General features: G+C 41.2%; 1 protein-coding gene across 3 annotated transcripts in view; it reads left to right on the forward strand.

The window, feature by feature from the left end:
- The window catches only part of dagla (diacylglycerol lipase, alpha), a 49,215-nt gene extending 40,803 nt beyond the window's left edge, over nt 1-8,412 (forward strand). For 2 of the 3 annotated variants that reach the window (XM_037795751.1, XM_037795759.1), the window contains exons 19-21: nt 3,978-4,141; nt 4,398-4,415; nt 4,864-8,412. In XM_037795751.1, coding sequence (XP_037651679.1) covers nt 3,978-4,141; nt 4,398-4,415; nt 4,864-5,941 — 1,260 coding nt within the window. In that variant the 3' untranslated portion in view covers nt 5,942-8,412. The remainder of the gene's footprint in view (nt 1-3,977; nt 4,142-4,397; nt 4,416-4,863) is intronic. The other variant, XM_037795768.1, reaches the window with a different exon arrangement.
- The last annotated feature ends 3,252 nt before the right edge of the window (nt 8,413-11,664 follow it).

Below are 11,664 nucleotides of genomic sequence, written 5' to 3' on the forward strand. Positions count from 1 at the left end.
CATGTTAGAATTAGATTTGGGTTGGGGTTGGGCATTTAGTTGTGATGGTTAAAGCTAGGGTGGGTAATGTATTTTAGAAACATTCTGTTATATTTGTTGAAATTTTCATTACATCCCGACAGCAATCAATGAATCAAAAGCTCTGACAAAAAAGAAATAAATCTGGTATCTGTGGCTGTCGCTGTACTGTAATAAAACCTTCCAATCATTTTATTCGGCCCGAATGTAATGATTGGACGGGCTACATGCCTGTCTGCCCGTGCACTCATTGCGCGTCACCAGTGTCTTCCACAATCTTCCACTATGTCCACTTCTTATATACAGTCTATGGTACTAACATTAGCCATGTTGGTTGTTTATGTTCATAATGATAATTTTGGGCGAGTGTCTTTGGAAGGAGGCCTGAATGGACGTACTGTCAGTGTTGCCAACTTGGCGACTTTCTCTCTAGATTTAGTGACTTTTGGAGCTTGTGCTGCTACTTTCATTGGAAAAAAAGTTGGCAACACTTTGCTCGGTTTTTAGGTTGGATAATTTTAAAAATCTAGCGTTCTCTTTATAGTTTCTCCAGTATTACCGACCCAAGCTTTAAGTTTCGAGTAAGGGGCTAAGGAATGCATTATGTCAATGAGTGTCCTCACAAAGATAGAAGCACAGGGATGTGTGTGTTTACGTCTGCTGTGCCCAGTCTGTAGTATGATACCTCTGGTGTTTCTGCAGGTACTGGAACCATTTTGTCCCCTGTCTGAGCAGGAAAGCTTGGAACCAGAGGAACTGGAAGTCAATCAACCCACCTGCGATACCACTGTGTTCATAACCTCGCAAACAGAACTAAACTCTAGTCCTTCTCCCTCTGATTCCTCCAACAAAGACCTGTGTTTCACAGCCTCGCTCACAGAGACTGAGGCTGTCTCTGTCCCTCTGACTGTCCTTGCTTCTTCCTCTCTTTCAGATGCTGAGTCTGTTCTTCCTCCTCCTCTGTCAGACTGTACTTCTGCCTCAGCGCCGTGCTTGGTGTCTGTCCCGACACTTTCTAACAGTCTTTCTAACTCTCACTCAGGAGCGCTCTCAGTCCAAGATGATTCATGCATTCCTCCACAAACCCAATCAGACCCACCCGACTCTCACCCTCACGTAGATGAGATCGCTGCTCCTGTTCCTAAAATCCTATCTGATGACTCAAACGGTGCTCAGATAGAAAATGAGCCCCTCAAGATAGTAATATCACACAGCTCTTCGCAAAAACATGATGTGTGCAGTTTACAAGTGCCAAACAGCCCTTCTGATACTCTCGTATAGACTTTATGACACTCAGTATTAGAGTCGGCCTTCATTAGCCTCTTTGCACAACACATTTATCAATCTAGTGGTATCTGTTAAAGGAATCATTCATCGTGAAACACTTACAAACTGTCAGTGTTACTATTAATACTGTGACTAAATGGCCAGACTGATGATGTGATGTCATGCCCATGAGGTTAAACATTTTTCCTGATGTTAAAACTCAGGGTTTGGTGTCAGTCCTTGAAAGAAAAGGCCTTCTTAAAAGACTGAAACTAATGTTTAAAAAGTGACCATAGATGGAGAGAGCCTGCCAGTTCCTCCACTAAATGAAATCACAAAAGACTGATGCATAGCAGCTCAACTGATGTAACAGTTGAGAACAACTGGAAAAATGTTCTCTCTTACCTTTAAGACTTCCTTTTTGCTCTTTCTTCTTGCACATAAAAACTGGTGGCTGGGGGGCACAAGTCCAGGCAAGACCTCCGGATGCCATCACAGGGCGTTCCAGGAAAAAGTAGGAAACGGGGAGATGAAACTCAAAGAATGTGAACAGCTGACAAAGCAAGTCGAGGCAAGGAATGTGTCTCCACAACAACAATGAGTAGCCCCTGGAATTCACCACAGGTTAACGGTGTATTTGATGGTGCAAGAATATGTAGTTCCTTTTAAACCGTAGAGTCAGAAATAGCCTTTTACAACCCTGCACGATGAGTCCAAACCCACCTCTTGTTAATGAGATTCATCATCCAGCTCTCCTCATATCAACCCTTCGTTTTTTCCATTCCTCTCACAGCTAATGGTACATTTTGGTCAAGTGCCGTGGCATGAACTCGCTAACCCCCGTTCCTCAAGCTAACAAGTTTTCTTTGTAAGCACAAAGTTTCCATGGTAACCTAATTTCTTCCACATTAACTGCTCTTTCTTCCTTCTTGGCCGGGTTTTTTCAGTAGCTGCAGCAGCTCTTCTCTTCTTTTTCCTTTTTTTTGCCTTTTTGAAAGCACATATTTAGCCTTTCCTCAATCATAATCCCTTCAAGAAATTGTCAATTACTCATCAGCAGCAGATGGAGTAAGAAGGGGGGGAACGAATGTGTCAATATGGAGTACGCCGCTCGTCTCCACGGCTCTGCTGTAAAATTGCTGCTCACTGAGCAAATTTCTAATTTCCTTTTATTACTGGCATGGATATAGTGGAGGGCTTTCATTAACAAGACTGAATACTGAAATAATATTTTAATGTTCTCCACCGTGCTTTTTATAGCGCTATGGCAAAATGTGCTTTTGTAATTTTATATATGTCATATGAATCTATGGCTGAAGGGATTGCAGTACATTATTGCATAATGGAAATCTCCCAAGTATAAACTCTTAAGGATATGTTTCTCTCTCTGGGTACTCCGTCTGCAGTCTCATGCTTTGTTTTTCTGTTATTGTGCCCTACATGTGCAGATGATGTTTGATATTGCTGGTGCCAAATATTTGCTGTAGTTTATCACTTACAGTGATGTTGTCCTCATGTGTCATCAGTCACACTCACCCATGTAACACCGTCATGTTTTCATTTGTGATCCATAACCATCTGCGTAATAACTTTATAAACATCTTTGTTTTAATGCCATTTTTTTTAACTCACTGAGCCTGTGTTTTCATTTTCAGCTATTGTTTACAATAATTTCCATTTGCCATTTTATGTTCCATTATCACATGACCTGTATGTTTGTTTCTGTGTTTTCATGTCCTCTTTCTGTTCCACTTGTTTTTACTCCATAATATGCTTCCACCAAGTGTTTTAACTCATTAAAGTTAACCAAATACATGTAATCGTGTGTTGATGTGATTAGTGTTTGTTCTCCTCACATTATTAACTATTATTAACACAACACCGTTCAGGTTTTGTGGGTTTTCATGTATGTTTCTGACATATCCAGTTGTCTAATGTTTTGCTGTTCCTTTATCATATTGTAGTCTTGTATAGCTCTTGCTCAGGCATCATGACTCCATTGTGGGTGTTTAATGTCAGTTGGAGTAGGTGGAAGCTCACCATTACATTGCACTACACTGGGCTTCTTTAACACTATAATAATAGTAATGTAATCATATTTGCAGTTAAATATAGATGTATTGGTTACTTGGAAAGTGTAATTGAAAACCATTATAATCTTACTAAAGAAGGGTGATGCAAATTCGTAACAAGACATTTGTGATTTTGCATTTATTCTGCGAGATTCATGTACCAGATAAATGACACAAGTGTCAAATGGATGGAAACTGTTCTTTAAGATCCCAAAACTATAATTTCTCTAAACCATCTGTCTTTTTCATCCCACCTGCTGACATAGAAGAGGAATGTGGCATTTTTTAAAGATTTTTTTTAAAAAATGTATTTCTATCGAGTGTCAGTAAATTGAGATTCCTCCACATCAAGTTATTTGAGAACAGCATAAAACAATTTAAAACTATTAGTTTGGTCTGCAAAACTAAGCAAGCAATCAAAATCTTTTGAGTGTCTATTGGTTTAGTGTAGCAGTAATATCATTTTAACTTAAATTAGAGCGGGTTAGATCTGAGCCTTTGTATCTTTTTCTAATGCAGTTATTTGTCTATTCTCAATGCACATCCTCCCTGCTCTCTTGCTCTCATCGTACCTTTATCTGTCGAGTCACGTGTCTGTGTACACCTTTGTGCTTGTGACAGGTGCTGGAGAACTACAACAAGGGGAAAACCGCTTTGCTGTCAGCAGCCAAGATCATGGTGAGCCCCACAGAAGTGGACTTGAACCCGGAGAGCATGTTCGTGGACACATCAACAACTCAGCAGCCGACGCCTACGACCCACCACCGCAGGAACAGCAGTGTTCGGTTAGTACACCAGGCACCGCTGAGGGTGTGTTGGAGCCTAAAAAAAACCCACATATATAACACAGTTTGTTTGATCCTCTGTATATTCAGTTTCCCCTTATGGAGCATCTTCATACTGCTTCCTAAACTGTAGGGATAATCATGGGGACATAGTTTTAATTTACCTTTCTAGCCAGCACTAATCAATACTACTGCTACTAACTGCTACTTTATTGTTTTCTCAAAATCATCGTTTCTGTCTGTCGGTTTAAAAAAGACAAAAAACATTTTTACGGTAAGCAATGCATGCTAATACTAATTTTGCATAATGTCCTCCCTTCTCTCATGCACGCATGCACGCTGTCTGACCACAGAGCAGTTGCAACGTATGGTAGTATTCAGTTCCCACCTCACCCCCACTGGTTTAGCCCCTGTCTAAAGTCAGTGTGAACTCCTGGTTGAATTATGATGTCATCTCTCCTGTATTAGATGATAATACAAGAGCACTAGGATACACTCCTGGTCTCCCAGTCTCTCCTGCTCTCTGTTCTTCCTTCCATCTATGTCCTGTTTTGCTGGTGTCCTCGTAGTCTGTAGAATCTAGATATGGTTTAAAGACTAACACCTTCCTGTTTTTCCCCTCTTTAACCCTCCGTAAGTTGTTTTGATCCATTCTTCCTGTCTGTCTTGTGTCTTCCTCTCCCTGTCGCTACTCTCCAACCCCTTCTTCTCCTCTCCTCTAGTTCGTGTGCCCAGTCTGAAATATCTCTGGATGGTTTCTCTGAGTGCCCTCCTCCCCCAGTGCCTGTGGTGCTGCGTGGAGCACGGGAGCGCCTGGCGGTGGAGCTGAGGGACCGCAAAGCACCTCTGGCTATCATGGAGAGCCTCTCAGACGCCGAATCCCTCTATAGTCTGGATTCCCGACGCTCCTCGGCTGCGCTAAGGGGTTCGCCGTTGCTGAGTAGCCTCCCATTCCCTTTAGATGCCCCGATCCCGGAGGAGAACCCTTCTCTCAGCTCTCGCACTGAACTACTGGCTGCCGACTGCCTCTGCCAGGAAACGCCTGAGCACCTAGGCGAGGTCGGGCCCTTCTTTACCCCAATGGAATCCAGATCCACCCCAGAATACCCCATGCGTCTGTCTCCCGCCACACCTCGCTACAGCGGACACCATTCCCCAGCTCTGCTAAATCAGAGCGGCTTGGCCAACCGAAAAATGCTTCCTGACGGGGACCACCAACAGATGCCTGGCGTCTACAGCCCAGGGAGCACTCCCAACGCTCCCCTCAGCCCACAGGTTGGCTTTAGACCAATGGATGCAGAAGATGAAGATTGGGAGCTGGAGACAGCAGAGAAACAGTTAAGTGCAGAGACCAGACCGACAGCTTCTACTCCTCCACCCCAGCTATCCAACGGGAACCCGAGCCAGGCGGTGCTGGAGTTCGCCCAGTACTTAGACTCTCTATTCAGACTGGACGGCAGCAGCTCACCGCCTCTGGAGCTGTCTGACGGGGAGTCCGAGTCAGGCCGGGGCTCCTTCGGGCAGGGCGAGTGTCTCGGAGATGGACAGCCGTTGGATGACAAACAACTTCTGGCCAGAGCAACACTGGAGCCTAACCTCGTCCCCAAGCCCCCACGCACTTTTGCTGGATCCGCTGACCCCTCTTCGGGCATCTCTTTGTCACCCTCCTTCCCTCTGTCGTCGTCCGAGGAGCTCAACGACCTCTCCCCCGGCGAGGGCGCTCTGCCGGCCATGCACTCCCTACGAACATCTAGCCCTTGCCACTGTCCTGAAGAGAACACACTATCATCTATGGTGTAGTGTGCTCCCGAGACTCCAACATCCTTTTTGCTCTAAAATTGAGAGGTGCAGTCATTCAAAAATGTAAAACATATCACAGTACATGCATGCGATGGAATGCAGTCACTCATCAGAGGTCCAATGACTTGACTGACCGACTCACAAACTATTTCCATTCTTCAGGTGTCCCCCCTGTGAACGCTGTTTATAGCATTTTCACACTATTGCAATGACTAAGAAAAAAAAAGGATACCTCTCTCTGCATGCCAGGGGGCTGTACTGCTTTTGGGTGAATATAAATAACTGTAGCTTCACAATGCCATTCCAAAACAATGCCGTCTCACCCACGTAGGGACGCGTCAGCATTACATCAATTCCCCGACTTAACACAAATCAAAGGGAGAATACTTTTAACTGAGCAGGGATTCAAAAACTAACACTGTAGAAGAGGTTAGCATAGGCACATCATCTGGGTTGATGTACTGTACAACTTCCTGCACCCTCAGCAGCTCCGGAGAATTTTTTTTGTCCAGCTTTTTATTTCATTTTTATTTTTTTTTCAAATCAGGAATGTGAAGATGGACATATTCATCAATCAAACAGAAGTGAGAAGACATTATGAAAATGTTCCTCAGGTCTTTAAAAGAATTGACTTTGAGAAAGAGAGTAAGTGTGTTACATTGGTGAGAATTCATGTGTCTTAAAAAAAGTGATTGTGACAAAGTTATTACAGACGCCTATGGATGTTTTTGAGTCTTTTGGTTACTCTTTATAGTGCATGAAGTTTTTTTTTGTCTTTATTTTTAAAGAGAAATTGTCAATAAGCCACTTAGATTGACATTTGGATACTCTTGCACACATCATATTGCTCAATTTATCCCCCCCTTTGCCAAAAAAATTAATACATTGTATTGCCAAATGTATTTATGAGATGTAGTTTTGTATATGTATATGGATATTGCTTTATTTAAACACAAGCTAAGTTCATGATCTCCTTCCCATTCTGTTGGTTCCCATGTAGACTGTTACACAGCAACACCACGGAAAAGATGCCATCCTGACCTTAAAACACTGCCATGGCTTTCATTTGGAAAACCTCTGTACCTTGGGTTTTTAAACCAATAATGAACTTGCTTATAGTCTCATAACTACTGTACCTTTTTCTCTTTGGAGAGCTCTTTAGCAACGTGCCCAGGTCAGAGTCTGCATGCTCTATGCATTTCAGAGTAGCATGGCTGCTATAGAACCCGTCTTGTCATTAAGTCACAGTAAATAAGCTCTAAACATGTCCAGAAATTATAATATATGTAAACTCAAACATTATAGAGGCTTATAAAATGCCCGGGGTCACCAAACAGGACCAAACTGTGTATTCTCAAAAGTGTCCCCCAGGATATCATCTCTCTTGTTCTCAAGGTGCTCTCGGTCATCTTGGACGTCAAGGTGTTTGCTTCCCTTTAATGTAGAGTTCATCTCAAACATCCTTGAGGTTGGACTGAATGAATGAATGGGCTCGAACATCACGTATGCCACTTCTAAATACTGTACGTGGCATACACTCTTCCATATCATTCTGGGTGTAACTCACAATTTGCATTATTTATTACCGTTAATGTTGTTATCACTTTTCTTGCTATATTTGATGGTATTATTATCCTTATTGCTCTTGCAACAGATTGGTTTGATGTCAGTGGTTTTTAATCTCAGTTTTTTTGGGACAGTGTGGGGAACTTTTTAGACTTTTCCCAAAACGTAAAGGAGTTATATATTTCAGCTTTTTTTCTGTCCGAGTGGAAAAAGTATGTGACATTCTGCCATGGCATGGTGACAATATGCTCTTTTTACAAATGTTTCATGGTGGTGAGACACGCTGCAGAGTGACAGCCTGCTCACAGTGACCTTTGGTGCCGCGCCACCGCCGAGCCTGGAGTCACCATAGTGATCTGCACAGTCTCTCTATTTGGATTGAGATTTGCTGTGATTACTCACAGCAGACAGTTCCAGCCAGTTTACAGTCTGACACTACTCAAGTCATGCTGCCAGTCCCAGTAGACTCTCACAAGATACACTAAGGTTGGGCCAGCAATTTCCTTTGCTTGCAGCCGGTCATACACTAAAAACACTGCTGAAGGAAAGCACTATAATACTTTCTACCATGATGTGTACAGCACCATGTTCTATGTGTAATTATGTATGCAGATGTCTAAAAAAAAAAATTCCAATAGAGTCACGTAGAAGACAAATATATAACAATAAGGAGATAATGAATATATTAAAAGATATCAGTATTGACATGATCTGAAAGTTATTTATTCAAACTATTGGCAGATTTACAAATTGGTCTATATTGAAAGAAGAATAATTCAACGATGTCTTGTCCATGTTTACCTGGTTTGCTTCCCCTCCTTCCCTGCCCCACAATGAGAATGTATTTAATCCCTCCCCCTCACTGCCCTGCCTGTAATGGAATAAACTACAAACCATGAAAATAACTAGGAATGTCTGTCATATCTCTTTCAGCAAGTCCATTTACACGATCCACAAATTGTTGTTCATGTCTCAGGTTTTTCAGGGTCTGGTTGTTTTCCTCACTGCTACGAATTGTTAAGATACAGTTTATCTTGAGTATATTAGTAAGAGTATAATGGGAGTGTAAATGTCTTATTTATAAATGTGTGTAATCACGGTTCTGTTGAGTTTCTCCAAAAAGATAATGCATGTTGTAGGAACATTAGGGCAAATAACTTGTTTTAAAATACTGACTTTTGATGTCAAGTACCATGGATGGATAAATGAAGGACTGTACTCAGGAGTAGATTTTGCCAAATTCCCATCCTGAAGAAGGTTTGTGCTTTAGATTTGATGTAAAGAATGTGTGGCTCTTGTACCACTTTTAGAACAGCTCAATACAGATCTGGAGTTGTTCTGAGCTACGTTATATTGAAGCCCAAGTGTAGGTGCAGTGTACTATGAGTGTGAGTGTGCAGTGGGGCTGATAGAGAGCATAATGGAGGCTGCATGGGTCAAATGACACAGTTGTCGGAGGTGTCTATTTGATAACTACAATGACACACCTTGGAGCTATCTCACAAAGTAGAATTACTGAGTTAGCCAGTTAACTGCACTGAGAAAACCCTTCAGTACAGCATAAGCAAATACTGCATACACCATTAACATAGTCTGTGGTTGTTTTATTAATGTGTTTGTTTTATTTATTAATGTATAGATCGATGTTGCTTCTAACAGCTGGCTGTTTGTTGTAAAAATGTAAATGGACTTTTATTGTCTCACAATGTATTGTACAAAGCACAGCACACAGTGAAATGTAGTCTCTGCATTTAACCCACCCTAGTATTGGGAGCAGTGGGGGAGCAGTTTGGGGGTCCTGTGTCTTGCTCATGGGCACCTCGACAGTGCCCAGGAGGCCAACTGGCACCTCTCTAGCTACCAGTCCACAGTCTGTACTTGGTCCGTGCGGGGACTTGAACAGCGACCCCCTGGGTTTGGTGTTATGACTGACTTGCAGCATAGAGTATTGGGTATAACGTACATGAGTAAATCCTGGTGTGTTCTTTTGCAGCGCCAGCTTTTACTGCAGGTAAGTTATATCGCACTTAAAGAAAAAAAACATTTATACAGACTTTTATTGAATAATTAGGGGTACATATTTTAGAGACATTTATTTTTTTATAAACCATTTCTTCATTGGTCTAAACCAGGGGTCAGCAACCTGCAACTTTTTTTTCTCATTAAGTTATGACTTTATTCTCGTAATATCACAACTTTTTTTCTCATAAAGTTATGACTTTTATACTCATAACATTACGACTTTTTTCTCCTAATATTATGACTTTATTCTGTAAATCTCAGATTTTTTTTTCTCTCAATGTGGCCCTAATATTCCGTCATACATTTGCTCTTTGGCCCTCACTGCATTACACTTATATACTATATACTTAGACTATAAACTGTGTTACCTTCATCACAATGCTCAAATGTTTTGCAGCTCCAAACAGATTTTTTTTTTCCTTTTGCCTAAAATGGCTCTTTTAATAGTAAAGGTTGCTGACCCCTGGTCTAAACAGATTCCACTACATTGGTTTATGTAGATATTCCCTAATATGCCCTACAGTGTCAGAATGGCGGTACCTACTGTTATGTGGTAGATTCCTCAGTTGTAAAGTTCAGTACTGACAGGCTCAGATCATGAATAATTGGTACATCTGTCATTGTCTTTAGACATAACAGGCTACTACTAATGCAAATACTTCTACTACTATGAATTATGACCGTATGACAAGAAGAAGTAGTAAAAATGATATTGTACTATACCAGGGGTCGGCAACCTCTACTATAAAAAGAGCCATTTTAGGCAAAAAAGAAAAGAAAACAATCTGTCTGGAGCCGCAAAACATTTGCGCATTGTGATGAAGGTAACACAGTTTATAGTCTTACTATATAGAATATAAGTCTAATGCAGTGAGGGCCAAATAGCAAATGTACTACGGGGCATTAGGGCCACATTGAGGGAAAAAACATCTGAGATTACTAGAATAAAGTCATAACTTAACGAGAAAAAAATTAATTACCCGTAAAATCACTACTTTATATTATGACTTTATTCTCGAAATCTCAGATTTATTTATTTCCTCAATGTGGCCCTAATACTCCGTCGTATCATAGACCTACAACAATGATAAATAAAATTTAAAATGTAAACAAAAAAACAGTTATTCCCACAGGGAGCCACTTGAGGGGGCTTAATGATCCACATGTGAACTTATGACTTTATCTCATAATATTACAACTTTTTTTCTTATAGACCTATGACTTTATTCTCGTAATTGTTACAACCCGGCTCAAAGGTTGTAACAAAAATGGGAGACCAGACGAGTTTAAAAATAGTAACAGGCATTTATTTAACAAACTAACAATCAATAACTAAATAAACGTGGAAAGTCAGTAATCAGTAATGTAGGCATGTGTGGGTGTGTGAAAATGTCTGCTGCAAACAAAACCAAAACAGGTGTGCCAGCCAAGGAAGAGAGAGAGACATCTGTTGAAAGGTAGAGAGCTTTTATCACAACCACACCAAGCCCAGGTGTGGCTCATCAACCTGACGACCCTCTAATGCAAAACAAAGGAGAACCAGCAAAAAGACACAGGACACCTAGTGGAGTGGAGGGGTCGTCACAGTAATACTATGACTTTTTCGCGAAATCTCAGATTTATTTCTTTCCTCAATGTGGCCCTAATACTCCGTCATACCGTCGTACCATAGACCAACAACAATGATAAATAAAATTTAAAATGTAAACAAAAAATCAGTTATTCCCACAGGGAGCCACTTGTGAGGGCTTAAAGAGCCACATGTGAACTTATGACTTTATCTCATATTACAACTTTTTTTCTTGTAAACCTATGACTTTATTCTTGTAATATTATGACTTTTTCTCGAAATCTCAGATTTTTCCTCAATGTGGCCCTAATACTCCGTCGTACCGTCGTACCATAGACCTACAACAATGATAAATAAAAACAAAAAATGCAAACAAAAAACAGTTATTCATTTCCATTTTTATAAATCCACAGGGAGCCACTAGAGAGGAGCTAGAGAGCCTCAGGTTGCTGACCCCTGCCCTATAAAACACTGTATTGGTTAAAACAGTCAGTCAGTCAGTATGCTTCCACTGCCACCAGAGAGAAGCAGAGCATCTACCTCCTGAGTCTCTACTCTATATGTC

The sequence above is a fragment of the Sebastes umbrosus genome, chromosome 2 (genome assembly GCF_015220745.1).
Source record: "Sebastes umbrosus isolate fSebUmb1 chromosome 2, fSebUmb1.pri, whole genome shotgun sequence".
NCBI classification, from domain to species: domain Eukaryota; kingdom Metazoa; phylum Chordata; class Actinopteri; order Perciformes; family Sebastidae; genus Sebastes; species Sebastes umbrosus.